The 22,099-nt window shown below is 46.3% G+C and overlaps 1 protein-coding gene across 1 annotated transcript in view; it reads left to right on the forward strand.

The window, feature by feature from the left end:
- Nucleotides 1–11,962: 11,962 nt before the first annotated feature.
- ano2b (anoctamin 2b) overlaps nt 11,963–22,099 on the forward strand; it is a 226,503-nt gene continuing 216,366 nt past the window's right edge. Inside the window, exons 1-3 of the mRNA XM_063217802.1 lie at nt 11,963–12,058; nt 12,114–12,180; nt 14,214–14,401. Of these exons, the coding sequence (XP_063073872.1) occupies nt 11,963–12,058; nt 12,114–12,180; nt 14,214–14,401 (351 nt within the window). The remainder of the gene's footprint in view (nt 12,059–12,113; nt 12,181–14,213; nt 14,402–22,099) is intronic.

Genomic DNA, 22,099 nt, shown 5'->3' on the forward strand with positions numbered 1-22,099 from the left:
TTAAAAAATCCTGGTTGCAGTGAACTTTTCTCTCTTTTCATCATGCATCTGATTGTCAAGAATTTGAAGATGATCAGGGCAACAGGGAACATAGCAGATTGTGACAAAAAAGGGCATTTTATTTTGTCCAGTAGGGTAAAGGGGGGAATGTGCTTTAGGTGCTTTGCACGTACGCACGCACACACGCACGCACGCACACACACACAGAGCCAACCTACCCCACCCAACAGACACACACACACACACACACACACACACACACACACACACACACACACACACACACACACACACACACACACACACACACACACACACACACACACAGCCAACGTACCCCACACACACACACACACACACACACACACACACACACACACACACACACACACACACACACACACACACACACACACACACACACACACACACACATGGCTACATACCTGTGTGTGAAGATACCGCGGTGTGGAGGGTAATATGAGCCTGCGGTGGCTCTGCCAGAGAGACTCAAATGTCACTTTCCCCTTTTGCTGAGCCAATCAGCGGCCACAGTGTCATTTATAATGACATGTCTACCTAACTCACCTGTCCTCAGAGGTGCATCTTGCCACCAGGCAAGGCAGGCAGCCACTTGGGGCCCCAAGCCTCTATATTAGTGTTTCTCAACGGGGGCGGTGCCGCCCCCTCAGGGCTCGTTGGAGAGCTCTAGGGGGGCGTTGTGAAGGATACAGCTGAGAGGGGGCGGTGCTTATTTGCCTTTGGGTAGCAGTAGTCCATTTCATTTTTTAATACTAAGGGGGGCGTTGTCAGTGTTGCGATGAGGTCAAAGGGACGTTTGGAGGCTTTTGGTGTGACCAAAGGGGCGTTTGATCAAAAAAGGTTGAGATCCACTGCTCTATTTGGTGAACAACAGCTCACACTTTACCACAGTAGTGGTATTTTTCATTCCTTTGCATTTTTGCTGGGGGCCCCCACCTGACCCTAGAATCAGCTCTGCCTGTCTTGCTGCCTTAGGTGCGGTCGGTTCAAGATGGAAATGCACATTCTAAAACTCTGTTTACGTACAAACGAGAACCTAAACCATATATGTGTACACAGGGCTCTAAATTAACACCTGCCAACTAGCCAAAATGCTGGTGAAAAATGCTGGTGATGAAAATAGTTCATGTAGAGCTTTGTGTGTACGTGTAAACAGCCTCTTAATGGCTGAACTATAGATAATAGATTGTGCTCTGTATCTGAAGCCCACACAGTAAATGGTGCAGTGTTATTTCAACACCATTGAGCACATATGGCCCCAGTGGATCTTAGTGTTGAATTTTTAACTCTTTGAGTGCTATAAAAGAAAATGTCTGCACACTTAAATCCTTTTTTCCCCTTTTAACCCTCCTGTTATCCTTTGCTTCATCTTTGATGACTTTTCCTAATTATATGGGGTCAATGTGAAAAAAGTGAAATTTCCACAAAAATGTTTTCCCTAAGTGCTGTACATGTTTTGGTTACATCTGTGTTCCTTGGGTTCAATTTGACCCGAATTATTTTAAGTGTATTAAACATATATGTCTAGATTATGTAAAATACATGAACATAAGTTATTTAGAACAGAACATTTTGCTTTATGTAGGGCTCTGATAACTAACAATACGTATGATGTGGACGAGGGCCCAAACTAATTCAAGGCAACTTTTTGGCAGTTGTTGGACATTTTCGCCTAGTCATGGATTCGTTTCTTTGGTGTGTGGGCTGTGTGTGGGGGTGCTAGGACTTATCTAAAGGGCTTTTTTATGCCCCTAACAGAGCAACAGTAAATATCTGAGGCATGAACCGGTGCAAAAGTTTTTTGCTTCACTGATTTTGTAGACATTTAAGTGGCTGGGGTCAAAATGACCCCAAGGATCACGGATGTAACCTAAATCTGAGGATAACAGGAGGGTTAATAGCAACATAGCCGGTCTATGACCTTCCTGACCTTCCCAACTCTTTGAGTGCTGAATTACCAAAGGGAAGTCATATTTGCTCAAACAACAGAAGTGCTAAATACAACTCCCTAAGTGTTGATTCAACACTCAAAGGGTTAAGACTATATCAAGAGGGACCATATATGAGTTTGTAGACTATGGCATCTCTTATCCAGATTGTTTGTAGGCTTCTTGGTAAGGTAATACGTCCACATAGGACTTGTCGAATTGATAAGGCATTTTAATTTGAAGTGCCTTAGTTAAAGAATATGTTCTCATTTTTCTCCAGGGACCATATATGCTCATATCAGTGTTGAATTAACACAATAAATTTAACTGTGCAACCCTCCTATGTTGAATTAACACAACATTTTAACTGTGCAACCCTCCTATGTTCTATTGGATGTTCTAGTTCTATAGGTGCTGCCTTGAGCCACTGACTTAGCCTACTGTGCTAGCTGTTGGCATCTCACACCTCCCAGAGTCCTCCCACTCTAAATGCCTACACTCCAGTTCTGCCTTGACTCTTGAGGCATTGACATACAGTAGCCTACATGAGCTGTTTCTACACGGCGAGGTTCTAGGTCCCGCTTTCTACAAATTTGAATAGGTAGTTACTATGTAGAATTTAATTAGTTTACATTACACTTAGCTGACACTTTTATTCAAAACAACTTACAGCTATTTTAAGTACAGGGTATTGGTTACAGGCCCTGTAGCAATAACCGCAGAGATACACCAGCGGCGATCTGAGCGAGTCGAGCGACGGAAGTAATTGACTTTGTATTGAGTCGAGAGACAAAAGCGATTCTGGAGACTAGAGCGATTTGCGCGACGAGCGCGACAATTTGAAGTTGAAATCTTTTCAACTTTCTATGACGCGGTTCGGCGACAAGCCGCGACAGCCAATGACTGTATAGAGGTCAGTGACCACAGCCAATGGGAATGCTTGAATGCTTTGCCTTCTGCCTGTGCGGACATACTCTAGTCTCCTCAGTCTCTCGTATCGCTTGCTGCTACACTCTGTCGCTTGAATCGCGTCGCCGCTGGTGTATCTCTGCGGTAAGTGGTTAGGTGCCTTCCTCAAGGGCATGTCAGCCATGGAGTGAAATAGGGATCGGAAGATTGGGAGTCGAACTAGCTTTGGCTGTGGGGGGACTTTGAACCGGACAGGCCGCGAACGCCGACGCGGTCGTTGTGAAAGGCCGAGTAGAACACGCCTCCCGATACATGGCTGATGCTCTCGCTGTTGTCACACCACGCTCTCGTGTGTGTATCTGGCCTAATGTCTGCACTTCACGTCACTCCTGCAACTACTGCATGTCTCCACGCACTGGAATGAAACACTACTACTACATCACACTACATTTCACTTAGCTGATGCTTTTATCCAAAGTGACATATACAGTCATTTACAGCCAGGGTATTGGCTACAGCCCCTAGAGCTGTAGTTCCGCCTCCCACTCTAAAGCCCACACTGTACTCCACTCCACACTCCACTCTAGCAGCAGCTACTACAGCTACATTTCACTTACAGTAGCTGATGTTTTCATCCAAAGTGACATATACAGTCATTTACAGCCAGGGTATTGGTTACAGCCCCTGGAGCTCTAGTTCTGCCTCCCACTCTAAAGCCCACACTGTACTCCACTCCACTCTACCCTATTACAGCAGCTACTGCAGGTTGCCACAAACTAGGATGAAACATCTGATTGATACATAAGGCTATTGGCTTACACAGGACAAATTACATTTCATTCATACTTACAATTACATTTCATTCATACAGTCACACGTGTGTCCACTTCTACTTTACTTCAAATTGTTACCACCACCCACTTCATTCAGGGTATCGTCATCGTCATCGTCATCACCATCTTCATCATCATCATCATCATCATCACCATCATCATCATTCTCATCACCACCATCATCATCATCGTCAAGCTCCTCAGAATCCCTCTGTTGTCACACACACGCACACGCACACGCACACGCACACGCACACACACACATGCACACACACACACACACACACACACACACACACACACACACACACACACACACACACACACACACACACACACACACACACACACCATCTCGCAGGTTAAGCCGATTTCTATGGGCTGCGTAGGCCCCCGTGCCTCTGTTGTCATTTGCATATGGCTTAGGCCTATTGCAGAATCCCACTCAGCTAAACTGTAATTGAAGCACATAAATTGATCTGCAAGACTAGCTGAGGGGAGAGAGAGAGGGAAGGAGAGAGAGAGAGAGAGAGAGAGAGAGAGAGGGAGGGAGAGATTGGGAAAGAGAAGGGGAGAGAGAGGGGGAGACAGACAGACAGATAGATGAACCAACAGACTTGGGACAGAGAGAGAGAAGTTGGAGAGAGAGAGAGAGAGACAGACAGACAGACAGACAGAGTACAGAGAGAGAGAGAGAGAGAGAGGGAGGGATGTGGACAGACAGAAAGACAGAGAGAGACAGAAACAGAGGCAGAGAGAGAAGAGAGAGAATGAGAGAGAGAGTGTCAGAGTGAGAGAGCAATTTAGAAGAAAAACTGAATTACCTGTTGAGGAGTGTTCCGGTTTAATGGCAGTAAAAAGAAGGCGGGAACGCTGACATATATAGTATATTATATTCTGCTCTGGGCGGGAGCGGTGGCATATATAGTATATTATATTCTGCTCTGGGTGATCATCATCATCATCTGGCTTCACTTCCTGAGGGAAATGAAATGAGCCGTATCGGGAACAGCTGTGAAAGGCAGCGTGGGAGAGAAAAGAAGAGGAGAGGCTCTTTAACGCCTATTTAGGCTGCATGTCTTTTCCTATTTAGGCTGCATGTATTTTTCCTATTTAGGCTGCATGTCTTTTCCTATTTAGGCTGCATGTATTTTTCCTATTTAGGCTGCATGTATTTTTCCTATTTAGGCTGCATGTATTTTTCCTATTTAGGCTGCATGTATTTTTCCTATTTAGGCTGCATGTATTTTTCCTATTTAGGCTGCATATATTTTTCCTATTTAGGCTGCATGTATTTTTCCTATTTAGGCTGCATGTATTTTTCCTATTTAGGCTGCATGTATTTTTCCTATTTAGGCTGCACGTCTTTTCCTATTTAGGCTGCACGTCTTTTCCTATTTAGGCTGCATGTCTTTTCCTATTTAGGCTGCATGTCTTTTCCTATTTAGGCTGCATGTATTTTTCCTATTTAGGCTGCATGTATTTTTCCTATTTAGGCTGCATGTATTTTTCCTATTTAGGCTGCATGTATTTTTCCTATTTAGGCTGCACGTCTTTTCCTATTTAGGCTGCATGTCTTTTCCTATTTAGGCTGCATGTATTTTTCCTATTTAGGCTGCATGTATTTTTCCTATTTAGGCTGCATGTCTTTTCCTATTTAGGCTGCACGTCTATTTCCTATTTAGGCTGCATGTATTTTTCCTATTTAGGCTGCATGTATTTTTCCTATTTAGGCTGCATGTATTTTTCCTATTTAGGCTGCATGTATTTTTCCTATTTAGGCTGCACGTCTTTTCCTATTTAGGCTGCACGTCTTTTCCTATTTAGGCTGCACGTCTTTTCCTATTTAGGCTGCATGTCTTTTCCTATTTAGGCTGCATGTATTTTTCCTATTTAGGCTGCATGTCTTTTCCTATTTAGGCTGCACGTCTATTTCCTATTTAGGCTGCATGTATTTTTCCCATTTAAGCTCTACGTCTCTAAGGCAGCAGCGCATTAAGCCAATGTGGTGGGTGGGTGCCCCCCGAGCACTATACTACCTCACAGGTGCCCCCTTTATGAAAAATGTTGTTAAACTTGTGCCGTTTGGTGCCCCTTCACTGGTTAAAAATGGTTGGTGCCACCCCCCTCTAGGCCACTGTGCCGCCAGCTCCTATGGGTAATCCATCCTATTCCAGTTAAGGCTCTACAGGTTTGTTTCCAATTTAGGTTGTAAGCAATTTGCTATTTTTTCACTCAACTTATCAGTCAGTGTTCCGTGCTGTGCTGAGTTCATAGAGATGAGAGAGCTGTTAGTAACTCTTTCCTTGTTTTTTTATATTTATTATAGGGGCATTTATGCCTTTATTTGATTGGACAGTCTGAGATGGTGACAGGAAGCGAGTGGGATGGAGAGACAGGGTGGGATCGGGAAATGACCCCGGCCGGACTCGAACCGGGGTCCCCGTAGGCATGCAAGCCCAAATGCGGGGGGCTTAGCGCGCTGCGCCACAGCGCCCCCAATAATTCTTTCCTACATGCATCAGCAGCGGTGTGTCTGGCTTTACACTGACAACGTTAGGTCAACACTTATGCCTCTTTTCCACTGCCGTTTTTAGGCCTACACTACAGCTTGACACCGCATGTCTCTAAGGCAGCGGCGCATTAAGCCAACGTGGTGGGTGGGTGGGTGGTTCTGCCCCCTCGAGCACTATACTACCTCACAGGTGCCCCCTTTATGGGATTTTTAAAAAGCTTGTGCGATTGGATGCCCCTTTACTGGTTAACCCATTTTAGCCTAAGCCATTTTAGGAAAGGGTGCCCTCTGCCTTTTAAAACCTAATATATCTCAGCCTCCGAAGCACATGAAAACATTAAATAATTTGCAATTAAATGTTACAGCAACGGTGTCGGTGTGTCTGGCTTTACCATGGACACACAGAAAACGTTAGGTCAACACTTATGCCTCTTTTCCACTGCCGTTTTTAGGCCTACACTACAGCTCGACACCGCATGACTTGGCCGCCACTTTTTGCTTTCTGATTGGGCAGGACAGAGCTCAATTGTAGAGCAAAAAGTGGCGGCCGAGTTGCGCTGTGTCGAGCTGTAGGCCTACCAGAAAAATGGCAGTGGAATAGAGGCATTAGAAAGTTAAATGCAACACTCTTGGTGTCAGTTCTTACTCTTTGGGGGTTTAATTAACACAGAAGCACCTGTATATCACTGTGCAGATCCTGGAGGACCGTGCATCCTTCTAGGAACCAGCTGAGCAAGCGTGTGTGTGTGTGTGTGTGTGTGTGTGTGTGTGTGTGTATGTGTGTGTGTGTGTGTGTGTGTGTGAGTGTGTGTGTGTGTGTGTGTGTGTGTGTGTGTGTGTGTGTGTGTGTGTGTGTGTGTGTGTGTGTGTGTGTGTGTGTGTGTGTGCGCATGTGTGTGTGTGTGTGTAGTCTTAATAGTAGCCTACAACAGTAACACGAGTAAGGACCTCAGAGAATAGATGAAGCCTTCCAGGAATCAGATGAGGCAACCTGTGTGTGTGTGTGTGTGTGTATGTGTGTGTGTGTGTGTGTGTGTGTGTGTGTGTGTGTGTGTGTGTGTGTGTGTGTGTGTGTGTGTACGTGTGTGTGTACGTGTGTGTGTGTGTGTGTACGTGTGTGTGTGTGTGTGTGTGTGTGTGTGTGTGTGTGTGTGTGTGTGTGTGTGTGTGTGTGTGTCTAGTCTTGTCTTGTCTAGCACGGTAGTAATACGAGTAGTAATCACGATAAGCATTACATGTTCTTTGTTCTTTGTGTGTGTGTGTGTGTGTGTGTGTGTGTGTGTGTGTGTGTGTGTGTGTGTGTGTGTGTGTGTGTGTGTGTGTGTGTGTGTGTGTGTGTGTGTGTCTGTGTGTGTGTGTGTGCTAGAAAGACCCATCAGCTGTGAAATACTTGGAACAGGTGATGGTTTCCTCGAAAGCGGCTGGCGGCTTGGCACGGTGCTGTGCGGCGCGGTGCTGTGCTGTGCTGGGCTGGGCTGGGCTGGGTTGGATCATCAATATTTGACAACGGGATGGAGCGGCAGCGGGAGCAGTTATATTCGCAGGCGCTGAGAGGTAACCAGAGACAACAGTGATGAGACCAGTGGAGACCAAAGGAAAGGGGTGTGAGAATGGCATGGTGGTGGTGGCGGAATGTGTGAGAACATGTCTGTGTCTGTATCATGGTGTCTATTTCGTGCAAATGGTAATTTCCCCCAGATGGGGAATAGAACCGGCAACTTGTCCAATGCCCGCCTAACCGCTTACTCATGACTCTCCTTTGGGATGAGGATCCTATGATGAAGGGGAGGCTGGGGGGTGAGAATCTTTCAGTAACTGAACTGTGTTACAGGTGGATGGGGAGTGAGGATGTGTCTGTGATGTCGGTGAACTTAGTATGAGAACCTGCTGGAGGGGGTGTCGTGCCGAAAAGCGAGTCCCTGCCAGAACACGAGTGCCCTCATTGAAACCAATGGAAACCAATGACCAATTTTTCAGATATTTTTTACCCATTTTTGCAGATAAATCCGACACAATTTAAGATGGAAAGCCTATCAATAAAGCATCTACATTCCTTCTGGAAGTATTACAAAGAACTGGTTATAATTTCAGTATTATTTCCATAAAAGAATCGAAGAATTGTCATAACAAATGTTACGGTTTCATTCAAATAGCTCATATTAAGTGGAGGACGAGTAATGTTTCATAAGCATATTTTTAGTTCATAAATTATGTAATTCATTCAGCAAAAATTAGTATCATTTTCTCTCAAAAAATGTCATTGGTTTCAATGAGGGCACTCGTGTTCTGGCAGGCACTCGCTTTTCGGCACGACAGTGGCGCTATGGCGCAGCACACTAACCCCCTCCCACATTTCGGTTTACATTGCCCACGGCGACCCCGGTTCGAATTCGACTCTGCCCCATCTCTCTTTCCCATTCTTTTCCTGTCTCCTGTCATACTGTCCTGTAAATGGCTGAGGTACCCTTGAGCAAGGCACTTAACTCCACGTAGCTCCAGGGACTGTAACCAATACCCCGTAAATAACTACAAGTTGCTTTGGATACAAGTGTCAGGTATTTGTTATGTTATGTTATGTTATGCTATGCTATGCTATGCCATTGTTTCTCAACCTTTTTTTAGGCGAGGCACCCTTTCAATTCATGAAAAATTTCAAGGCACCCCAAACCAACAAGCCGTAACATGGCATCGCATCCGATACCACACAAGCTTAGAAAAGCAACACATTTGGAGACGTCACACGACCTACGTTCGAAGTTGCAGCTGACTGGGGTGATCTATATTTACTTTATTGTGCGTAAATGGCAGATGAAAGATTCCACTGTCTAGCATTAACTTATCAATTTAGAAAAATATGTATTATATTACATAATTTATTTATCCACCACATTTCCGCGGCATTCCTAAGGGGGGCCCGCGGCACCCCAGGGTGCCCCGGCACCCCTGTTGAGAAACCCTGTGCTATGCTATGTTATGTTACACTCTGTTAGGTTATGTTATGTTATGTTATGCTATGCTATGCTATGCTATGCTATGCTATGTTATGTTATGTTATGTTATGTTATGTTATGTTATGTTATGTTATGTTATGTTATGTTATGTTATGTTATGTTATGTTATGTTATGTTACGCTCTGTTATGTTACGCTCTGTTATGTTATGTTATGTTATGTTATGTTATGTTATGTTATGTTATGTTACGCTCTGTTATGTTATGTTATGTTACGCTCTGTTATGTTATGTTATGTTACGCTCTGTTATGTTATGTTATGTTATGTTCTGTTATGTTACGCTCTGTTATGTTCTGTTCTGTTACGCTCTGTTATGTTCTGTTATGTTACGCTCTGTTATGTTCTGTTATGTTATGTTACGCTCTGTTATGTTACGCTATGTTATGTTATGTTATGTTATGTTATGTTATGTTATGTTATGTTATGTTATGTTATGTTATGTTATGTTATGTTATGTTACGCTCTGTTATGTTATGTTATGTGTCAGCAACTGGGTGAATGGGGTGTAAGGATGTGTTGGTGGTTCACTAAAAGTTCGAGCATCACACAGGGATGAATGAGAGAATACACACACACACACACACACACACACACACACACACACACACACACACACACACACACACACACACACACACACACACACACACACACACACACACACACACACACACACACACACACCTTTCTTCTACCACAGGGTTTCCCAAACTGGGGTGTGCACGAGCTGAATAGAGCAATGGTGGATATGTGAATTTTTATCTAGCATTAATGAACATTAAGTAGTTTTTAATAGTATGGTGCATTATATGCTGGAAGGGTCCATCTGAAGTGTAGTTTAACTCCAAGACTATTGGAAGAGAGGTTTTCCTAAAACAACTGAGCATAATGTACAGTGAATGAGCAGTGAATCCATACTTGCGCGGCCATCAGCACACCAAAATATTCACTCAGGGGGTGCACGAACCACATTGAAATGTACAAGGGGGTGCGCAGAGAAAAAAGTTTGGGAACCGCTGCGTCTACCACAAAAGGGGAGAGCGCTGTTTATTTCACCTGGATAGTAGACTGCCGCCTTTTGTGTGTGTGAGAATAAGTTGGTGGTGCGGTGACGTTCAGGGGTCAGGCACAGAAAAGGTCTGTTCTGGCCTGGCCAGTCTGCCATGTAACTTGGTCCACGGCCTGACAAATGTGTTCGTCCATTCATGCACAACATAGGGTTGGTGGTGCGGTGAAGTTCAGGGGTCAGGCAGAGAAAAGGTCTACTATGGCCAGGCCAGTCTGGCATGTAACTTGGGTCATGCCACGGCCTGACAATCCTGCTTGTCTCTTCCATCACAACACATAGGGTCAAAGCCACACACTACTCCGAGTGAAAAGGTCTGGGTGGCTCTGGTCTGCCGTCTGTCAGAGTGCAATGGTCTGGCTGGCCTGGTCAGTCTGCCCTGTAACTTGGGCCACGCAACGGCCTGACAAATGTGTTCGTCCATTCATCCCTGTCATAGGGTCATGGTCACTACTTTACTCGGAGTGAAAAGGTCTGGATGGCTCTGCTCTGCCGTCTATTTGAGTGTAAAGGTCTCTAGCTGGCGGGCCCGCTCTGCTGGGTAACTTGTTCAAGGGCCTGACCATCGATTCATCCAACCCATAGGGTCACGGCCACTCATGACTCAGAGTGTAAAGGTCTGGCTGGCTCTGCCATGCCGTGTAATTTGGGTCACGGCCTGACAATCCTGTTTGTCCATTCAACCACAACACATAGGGTCAAAGCCACAGGTTACTCAGAGTGTAAAGGTCTGTGCTGTCGTGTATCAGAGTGGAAAGGACTGCTCTGCTCTGCTCTGCTCTGGCCTGGCCTGTCGTGCCGTACCACTGCTGCCGTGTATCGGAGTGTAAAGGTCTGTCTGGCTGCTCTGTTCTGCTCTGTCGTGTCGTGCCGTGCCGTACCACTGGCCTGGACTGCTCTCCTCTGCTCTGGCCTGTCGTGCCGTACCACTGCCGTGCATCGGAGTATAAAGGTCTGCTCTGCTCTGCTCTGCTCTCCTCTGCTCTGCTCTGCTCTCCTCTGCTCTGGCGTGTCGTGCCGTACCCCTGCCACTGCCGGCGTGTAACTTGACTCCACACATACCAGCCGGCCACGCCGCTTTCATCATCAGCGGCCACTATTTCGCTTAACTCAGCTTTTCCTATTGGTCCACTCCCAGGCCCATTCTGGACAAAGGCCCCATGTCAACAATGCGGTTTACACACACACTCACACACACACACACACACACACACACACACACACACACACACATGCACACGCACACGCACACACCGTGCTCTCCACACACACACCACACCACACCAACCTCGGTCGCACCGCACGCTCCGGACAAAAGTCAGACTAATCTTGGAGTTTGTGTGTGTTGGTTGTAAACGTTATTGACAAACAAAAGAAAATGCCTAGGGCTAGGCCTCTGCTGAAACAGTGCCCCCAGGGCAGTTCAGAGCAGGAGAGGTGGTTTAGCAACAGGTGATGGGGGAGAGAGAGAGAGGTGAGATGCACCACTACACAGCACTGAAGTGAAGTGAGTCAATCCATCCATCCATCCACCCTATCCCAACTCCGACCCGCCTAACCTGGCCTAACCTAACCTGACCTAGCTGGCCTGCTTGGCTGCGGCTGAGACAATTAGGCAATGCCTGGCTCTGTCTTCCTAAGCCCTCGCAACAAGCACCAATGGAATTAGCCGCCAGGACCACACACAGCCGTAGCCACAGACACAGCCGTAGCCGTAAGCCTGCGCACTGCCACGTTACCACAGCCCGAGAAGCGGTAGGGGGAAGCGGATTGGTGAAGTGCTGTTGTCCCGTCTCGCCGCGTGCTCCAGAACGGCGTGCCTCTCGCCCTCCACAGCGCCAACATCATGGCCGAGGAGATCACGCCTGTCTGCGCGGGTAAGTGGAGATTTGCTTTGACGCGGTGTGTGTGCGCGCGAGTGTTTTATTTATTTATGTATTTATTTTACTGCGGACACGCACGGTTTCAGGCGTAGTCAGTGTTGCCATGTGGACTCGTATGGGAAGCCTGGCTGGTTGAAGTCGGTTACAATGACTGACATAATCCAGGCGTCACTGAGTTGTGTGCACTATACGGATAGTTGGCTTCCTCAGGTGAACGTAACTGTTGCGTGCTGCTGGCTTGGCCTACTTGTTGAGTTTGCGCCATAACTGATGACGTCCATGAAAGACATACTGTAGCCTGCCTATTCGTGAACAACATTGTAACAGTAGCCTACTGTATAAAGAGCTTGCTTTCCCGGCGCATCAGTTGACTGAGTTGTGTGTGTGTGCGCGATAGTCTACAGATAGTTGGCCTCCTCAGGTGGACGGACCTGTTGCTTGCTGACACTGTTGTCCTACTTGTTGAGCTTGCGCCATGAATGATGACGTCCATGAAATGAATATATTCGTGAACCACAACAATCAAGTATAAAGAGCTTGCTTCATTTTCCCTACACACGCCGTTTCTTCCTGATTACATGGCTAACGAGACAGCGCTCCTCCTGGCAAGCTTCTGATCCATAATTTCTGTCCACAATTCAAAGCTGTGATAGTTGCTAAGGAAACAGGGAAACTTGGGGGCCGAGCGCTCAGCTCAGCTGTGCTCGTGGCGTCCTCTGGTTTGTAGCGCTATAAATACTCCACGCGGATCGGCCTACGTGTGTGTGTGTGTGTGTGTGTGAGAGAGAGAGATTATTGTCGATGTCTTGTTGATATGTTTTAGTTTAACTTCACATTGGAGACTTGTCAAACCCAATTTCAAACCCAGCCGATTCCAGCAATCCCGTGGAAGGAACAAGGAAGTGATTTGTCTTCGTGTGTAGATTGTTGTTTTCTTGTGTAGTAGACTACCCTGCCTTAGGTCCTTTCTTAATAACTAAATATTTTGTGTGCGTATTGAGCCATGTGGGACGTTTATTCACTGGCGTTGGTGTGTGTGCGTGTGTGCGCGTGCAGTGCGTCTGTCCAAGGTGCTGATTCGGAGACTGCTCGAGCGTGCGCTCCCTCTGAGCACGTGCGAATAGAGCGCCATAACAAAAGCAATTCTGTTGACTTCCCTCCGTCATAACGAGAGCAAAACTCTGTAATTCGAGAGTGAAGTCTTACCAGAGAGCAAGTTCATATCAATAATAAACAATCCTAATTTTGGCCCTTGCATTTCGTCTTAGTTCTCTAACTTCTACGCCACAACACTAAATCATAGACTTATCTGTCAACACTCATCCATATTAATCATGTTAAGCTTCCGTAATTACCCGTTGGGGATCAATAAAGTTACCCTAATCTACTCTACTCTACTCTACTCTACTCCAATCTCTTGTCTCAACTCACGGAGTATGTTTTTGCACAGTTGCCTTTTTATTTTGTTCTCTATTTTTATTTCCCCCTTCCATACTATTCTATTAGGACTACTAATTAGGTCTGCGTTACCTGTGTTAGCCTATATGTGTCTTGAAATGACCATGTCGGCATTATGTATATTTGTAAGCTACTTGACATCTTCATTTCCCCCTGGGGATCAATAAAGTTACCTCATTGCAAAATGTTTATCAATTTTGGGGGACATTGACATGTTTGTAGCCTATGGGCACTCCATGGCATTGCATTGTAGACGCATTTTATATACATAGGCCTAGGTTTAAAAAGTATGTTCTCGAAATACATGAATGGCAAGAATTCACACATAGAGGTGAGGGCTTCTGAACAGCCAGTTCCAATAATAAAAGGCAAAAGTCAAATGTGGATACTCCATTTTGCACCGAACCACTTCACATCTTTTTGAGGCAACGTTGAACAGCGCTGTGGATCGCTGTTGGTGTTCCGGAGTGTCGTCTCATCTCACCCCCATAGAGAGTGATTACACATGAATAATTAAAGACCCCAATTTTGGCCCTTGTGTAATATAATGTCTTATTATTTTTTTGAAGCAACATGGAACGGCGCCGCTGCTATGGGTCGCGTGGCCACGGCCATGAGCGAGTCGTCGTCTATCCACAGCGAGCGCGAGAGGTTCTACAGCCTGGCGCGCGAGCTCTCGGAAATGGGCCTGGACTCCGCGCACCGCAGGCTGGAGCAAGCCAACCAGAACTATGACTTCGACCAACACCCGGAAATGGTAAGATGCTAGAACTAGAGTATTGTGTGTTTTGTGTGGTTTGAAAACAGTAGCGTGTGTGTGTGTGTGTGTGTGTGAGAGAGAGAGAGAGAGAGAGAGAGAGAGAGAGAGAGAGAGAGAAAAGGAGTGAGAGAGAGAGAGAGAGAGAGAGAGAGAGAGAGAGAGAGAGATTGGGGTAATAGTTATGATGTTTCCATGCGCACTGGGAATTATGGTAAATACCAAACGACGACAAGAGATGGACACATGAACGCCCCCCTTGTTGCTCACTCCATCTTTGTAATATGTAGCCTAAGTGACACCGCGTTCATTAGCGGGCTTTAACAACATTAAATATGTGACATGCACCGTTGCGCACCGAGATGCGCCGTTGTTCGCGCCTCTATGGCTAGGTGTCTCTCTCTCTCTCTCTCTCTCTCTCTCTCTCTCTCTCTCTCTCTCTCTCTCTCTCTCTCTCTTTTTTTGTTGTTGTAAAAGTCAAGTTGCCATGCCACTAAATTGCTGCATGTGCTCAATGGGGGTCAATCCGTCTGCTCCACCACCAGCAACCAATTAGAACTAGAGTCGCCGCTGGCTCGCTCCCTACTGCACCCTCCCACGCGGAGACCGGATGGAACACCTGACGGTTCAACTCACCCCAGCCACCCCCCCCCCCCCCACACACACACACACACCCACACACACCTCCCTCCCGCCTAAATAGCGGCTCCCTGCCGTAAAGGGGGGCACGGATAGTGCGGGGGAAACACGGCACACATGCTGCGAGTGCAGCTCGCAGTAATCACTTTCACTGTTCAGTTCTCTCTCTCTCTCTCTCTCTCTCTCTCTCTCTCCCTCTCTCTCTCTCTCTCTCTCTCTCTCTCTCTCTCCCTCTCCCTCTCTCTCTCCTCTCCCGCCTGCCTGGCTGCATTCCTCCCGCCGCGCGCAGTAACGGCTCTCACAAGTTTCTATGGCGATCCGTAGTTCTAGTTGCGCTCGTGCCAGAGAACCTCGCGTTGCCTTCAGCTGTTCGCTGCCTCGCGGTGCCAAAACAAAATCGGGCAGTCAGGCAGATGGATCTGGCGTATTGAGCGCCAGATAAAGACTATGTGATGTAGATGAAGATGATGATGATGGCGAGTGTCTCCGCTTTGAGGTGACCGCGGAACAAGGTGCACATCTTTCGGAAGTGCTCAGGACAATTTAGGCGCTAGATTTTGTTCATTCACTTACACTGCGTCCACCGTTCGTTCGCCTCTGTGGATCTCTCTCTCTCTCTCTCTCTCTCTCTCTCTCTCTCTCTCTCTCTCTCTCTCTCTCTCTCTCTCTCTCTGTGACTAACTCCGTCCGTGAAGAGAGGGATGGAGCGGTCGGCAGGTGATACCAAGCTCCCGGTGAGTAGCCTAAACCGTTTCATATGTCAGCAAAGCATTGCTGCCTGTTGTCGATGAACGGATTCATATTTCTCATGTGCCCCACAGTGTCTGTCGTGAAGATGAACTTCACTACGCAATCAGTAGATAGAGAAACTAAACTGCCCATCGTTGATCTTAACTTAACTACGCTTCATTCATTTGCCTTTCCATTCGTGTGTCCCACTGGGGTCCGTCTTAATTACGCTATCAGTAGATGGAGAGCTCCGTTCCTGTGCCTTTCCATTCCTCTACATCCGTATAATTTGTTGTTTTTCCCTTATTCTGCTCCATATCAATAGCCTATCTTTTCACTTTTACAGTTTTGGATGTAGTGGGTGACTTAAGTACTGTCCGTCTTGAACTTACATAAACAGAACAGAACTCTTTCGTTCTGTCTTCTTCCAATGTGGTTACTCACTCATGTGAGTGTTGTGTGATTGTGAGCATTGATCATGGGAGTGCTTTTGAATTGAGAATTTTGATTAATGTGAGTGTGAGTAATGAGTATTATGAACATGTGAGTATTGATGATCATGTGCATATTCAGAATTTGAGTATTGTGAGTGTATGACTATTGGAAATGTGCATGTTGAGAATGTGACTAAGGAGTAGGAGTTGTGCGAGTATTGACACTGAAGTGTTGATTACACATATTGATAGTTTTTAAATGTGGATATTTTTTAATCTGTTATGTGTTAGCACAACATGTGGATGAAAAAGAAAAACTCTATTGCGCCAGAGAGTTGCATTTTAGCTCCCTAAACGGGATCATTTTGCCCCTAAATGGGATCAAATGAGCATTCTAAAACTCTGTTTCCATGTAAACGAGAGACCCAAACCAATGTGTTTTCAAATACATCCACATACGAGTGAACAGCTTGTGAGAGTATGGAGCCTGACACTATTATGGATATGACTCATATAGCTCTTATGAGAATTGAGGGCAGCCAAACATGAGATTATTGATCATGTACACATTCAGAATTGGAGTATGATGTGTATGTGAGTGTTGGAGGCAAGTGTGGCAGGTAGCAAGCTTCACATGGGTTTCTTGATTAATTTTGAGGGCGCTGGCCCAAATAAAACACTTAGAATCAAAGAGAAAGGGGAGCACCTTGCATCAAACTGTTTTCTTCATTTTTGTGCACAGGCACGTCTCGTTGTGTGCCTGCAAGTTGCAAGTTACTCACGTGTGTGAGAATTGGAGGCAGCTAAATATGTGATTATTGATCACGAACACATTCAAAATTAGCGTATTATACGTGTGTGAGTATTGGAGGTGTGCGTGTTGTTGGAAATGGGACTGTTGCTGGATCTCAGATGGTGCACTTGACTTGTGCACATCAGTGTTCATGTTTCAGTGAGTATTATATGTGTGACGGAGGTCATCTTGCACCTGTTCACCCCCCTCGGGGATCGAACGTGCAACCTCGTCAACTACAACGGTCCGGCAATGGGAGACACAGTACGATACCGCTGGGCCAAGAGACTAGTCTCTCGGCCCAACGGCACGAGACTGTATGAGGCTATCGGAGGGAGGTTTACCAACGTTCCACGCCAACTCTGTGCTAGTTAGCCTCCGTTACATATGGCGTATTCATTTCACACTGAAACATAGTGCCTGAAGTCCACAAGTGCTGCATTTGAGACACAGCATGTCTCTTCTTCTCAATATAGGAGTAGAGTATGAGTGTGAGTGTTGAGAATAGGATTACCTCTACCTCTAGGGCAGTCATGGGTAAGCGGTTAGGACGTCAGACTTGTAGCCCAAAGGTTGCCAGTTCGACTCCCAACCCGTCAGGATCAGTGGTGTAGTCTACTTTTTTATGGTGGGTATACTGTATATTTGAGATTTTTTTGAAGTGGGTATACTGTATATATTTGTGCTATTCAAAACAGTAGATCAATCAATTTAAAGTGTATACTGAAATCCCTGAAATTTAGAAGTGGGTATACTCCGTATACCCGCGTTCTATGTAGACTACACCACTGGTCAGGATGCTGGGGGGAGTAATTAACCAGTACTCTCCCCCATCCTCCTTCATGACTGAGGTACCCTGAGCATGGTGCCGTCCCGCATCCTCCATGATACTCTCCCCCATCCTCCTCCATGACTGAGGTACCCTGAGCATGGTACCGTCCCGCATCCTCCATGGTACCATCCCCCATCCTCCTCCTCCATGACTGAGGTACCCTGAGCATGGTACCGTCCCGCATCCTCCATGGTGCTCTCCCCCATCCTCCTCCATGACTGAGGTACCCTGAGCATGGTACCGTCCCCCATCCTCCTCCATGACTGAGGTACCCTGAGCATGGTACCGTCCCGCATCCTCCTCCATGACTGAGGTACCCTGAGCATGATACTATCCCCCATCCTCCTCCATGACTGAGGTACCCTGAGCATGATACTATCCCCCATCCTCCTCCATGACTGAGGTACCCTGAGCATGGTACCGTCCCCCATCCTCCTCCATGACTGAGGTACCCTGAGCATGGTACCGTCCCGCATCCTCCATGATACTCTCCCCCATCCTCCTCCTCCATGACTGAGGTACCCTGAGCATGGCCCCCCTGGTTAACTCTCCCCCATCCTCCTCCTCCATGACTGAGGTACCCTGAGCATGGTACCGTCCCGCATCCTCCATGATACTCTCCCCCATCCTCCTCCTCCTCCATGGCTGAGGTACCCTGAGCATGGTGCCGTCCCGCACTGCTCTCCCCCATTCTCCTCCATGGCTGAGGTACCCTGAGCATGGTGCCGTCCCGCATCCTCCATGGTGCTCTCCCCCATCATCATCCTCCTCCATGACTGAGGTACCCTGAGCATGGTACCGTCCCGCATCCTCCATGGTACTCTCCCCATCCCCCATCCTCCTCCATGACTGAGGTACCCTGAGCATGGTACCGTCCCGCATCCTCCATGGTGCTCTCCCCCATCATCATCCTCCTTCATGACTGAGGTACCCTGAGCATGGTGCCGTCCCGCATCCTCCATGGTACCGTCCCGCATCCTCCTCCATGACTGAGGTACCCTGAGCATGGTACCGTCCCGCATCCTCCATGGTACTCTCCCCATCCCCCTCCTCCATGACTGAGGTACCCTGAGCATGATACTCTCCCCCATCCTCCTCCATGACTGAGGTACCCTGAGCATGGTACCGTCCCGCATCCTCCATGGTGCTCTCCCCCATCCTCCTCCATGACTGAGGTACCCTGAGCATGGTACCGTCCCCCATCCTCCTCCATGACTGAGGTACCCTGAGCATGGTACCGTCCCGCATCCTCCTCCATGACTGAGGTACCCTGAGCATGGTACCATCCCCCATCCTCCTCCATTACTGAGGTACCCTGAGCATGATACTCTCCCCATCCCCCTCCTCCATGACTGAGGTACCCTGAGCATGGTACCGTCCCGCATCCTCCTCCATGACTGAGGTACCCTGAGCATGGTACCGTCCCGCATCCTCCATGGTACTCTCCCCATCCCCCATCCTCCTCCTCCATGGCTGAGGTACCCCTGAGCATGGCACCGTCCCGCATCCTCCATGGTGCTCTCCCCCATCCTCCTCCATGGCTGAGGTACCCCTGAGCATGGCACCGTCCCGCATCCTCCATGGTACTCTCCCCATCCTCCTCCATGGCTGAGGTACCCCTGAGCATGGTACCGTCCCGCATCCTCCATGATACTCTCCCCATCCTCCTCCATGACTGAGGTACCCTGAGCATGGTACCGTCCCGCATCCTCCATGGTGCTCTCCCCCATCCTCCTCCATGACTGTGGTACCCTGAGAATGGTGCCGTCCCGCATCCTCCATGGTACTCTCCCGCATCCCCATCCTCCTCCATGACTGAGGTACCCTGAGCATGGTACCGTCCCGCATCCTCCATGGTGCTCTCCCCCATCCTCCTCCTCCATGACTGAGGTACCCTGAGCATGGTACCGTCCCGCATCCTCCATGGTACCATCCCCCATCCTCCTCCTCCATGACTGAGGTACCCTGAGCATGGTACCGTCCCGCATCCTCCATGGTACTCTCCCCATCCCCCATCCTCCTCCATGACTGAGGTACCCTGAGCATGGTACCGTCCCGTCGCACTAAGTAGTAAGCAGTAAGCCATTGGGGCCGCCCCCTTTCACGAGTGAGGCATCAATGCAATTTTGTAATGTGCAGTGTGCACTTGTGGATTGTGGAGTGCTGGGATTTCACTTTCATTTGGACTAGAATAGAGTGTGAGTATGTGTTGACATTTGAAGAGTTCAGATGCAAAACCCCCTAAGTGCCTTTTCAGAAACTAATCTTAATTCATTTTTATTTAATACAAAGCTATCAAATTTGCATATTTTTTATTTTATTTATGCAATATAACTATTTATATGTATTTTCAAGTACATAAATGTAAACCAAACCAACAACAGGGTTCTCTAAAAATATAGAAGTGCAGGTCTTGAGAAATGGAGTTAGGGGGTTTTGCATCTGAACTCTTCATTTGGACTATCTCTTCTCAATAGTAGTCGAGTATTGACAATAGGACTATCTCTAGAGTATTGGCAACAGGACTATCTCTTTTTACAGTTTTTGCCGACTGCTTGCACACAATTTGCAAAATTTGGCTCATAGAGTCAAAACTCTACACACAAGCCAATTACTCTCAACACTTGGAGATAAACCCATAACATATATGGCAACATGAAGCTCTGCTATAAAAGCATAAACATTGCCATAAAAACCTTACAATCTTTTGTCAAAACCTCACTTTCATGTCAAAAGACACACAAAAGCACCAAATGAGAAAACAAATTAGATCAACTTTAAAACAGTTGTCTGCTTTATACAAAACACAGCAGTCTTTCTTTTTGGAGCAGTCTATTCAGTCTCACAGAATGTACATTTTCACAAGACCCCAAAATTCAATACTGTACATTACAAAACTGCACCTTACAGTACAGGACATTAAACCGAAGCAAAATATATCTCAAACAGTACATCACTCTAAATACAACAGTTTGTAGGTGAGCTTACGGTATGTACCTTTTTTGTGTATTGGTTCAGGGACGTACACAGGAGTCTAGAAGGGCAGTTACCTCCCCCCGAAAAAAAAAAAAAAAGCATCAACAATGAGCTGCCTTCAGAATTTTTAGGAAACTTCACCAAGGTCCAACTGAGATGCAGAATCTGATTACTGTAAGTAGTAGTCATAGGCTATTTAAAGGGACACTGTGCAGGAAATGGTCAAAAAAGGTACTGCAACTATGCTGCTCATTGAAACTGGGCTGCCTATTGCCAAATTTGATCTTTACATGAAAGTTTTCTAAGTAATAAACAAATGTTTTCTAGTGTGGCCAAAGTACAGTCATTTTTGCAGATAAAAATGGCTATTTTTGGAAATTCCAAATGGCGGACCATGGAGAAGATCCCCCTTTTCATGTATGAAAAGTGCCATTTTTCCAGTCATAGTGAATATTTAGAATTTGTATTAGTATTATATATTATTAGTATTATATTGTATACTGTAGTGTAAGTATTCATGAAAAAGGTAACATTAGTGAATGGGCAGCATGAATTCTGGAAATAAACAACTAAAAATCTCACACAGTGTCCCTTTAAGATTGTTGCTCTGCACACAAGCTGAAGCTGTGGGATTAGCCAACCTCAGTTAAAAAAATGTAAATCTGTTGATTCTGCCAAACCCTCCATCTCAACATCTGAGGGCCTCTTTTTCCTCTCATCCTCATACTCATGCTCATCTCTCCTTTCTGTGCTTTCTCAGTCTTCCCTGACATCATCTGACTTTTGCTCTGGCTCTCTGAACAGAGCTGATGCCCTAAACTCGTCATCTGTGTAATTACATAATTACCAGTACAAATCATTATTATTATTATTATTATTATTATTATTATTATTATTATTATTATTATTATTATTATTATGGTATTATTTTTAGTAGGCCTAGTAGTAGTAGTAGACTTATTATTGTCATAATTGGGCCTATTATTAATATTTTGCATAGAATTATATTTTATATGAAATATAAATAATATTTTATTTAATTATAGTATCTTGACTATGTGTACAGTATGATATAGTGTGCTAGTTTTTAAACACATAGGCCTACCTATTAATCATACATCAGAGATGATCAGCCTTGTGCCTACCTGCCCTAAATGTCTCCTGTCCTGATCCACATTTTCCTCAAGTGTGGTTTGTGGCTGCTCCTCATCTAAAATGAAATTAAATGATAAGAAAATGCCTTGCTATTTTTTAAACCTGTATCAGTCAGGGATGATCAGCATGTACATGTCTCC

Source organism: Engraulis encrasicolus, chromosome 15 (assembly GCF_034702125.1).
Source record: "Engraulis encrasicolus isolate BLACKSEA-1 chromosome 15, IST_EnEncr_1.0, whole genome shotgun sequence".
NCBI classification, from domain to species: domain Eukaryota; kingdom Metazoa; phylum Chordata; class Actinopteri; order Clupeiformes; family Engraulidae; genus Engraulis; species Engraulis encrasicolus.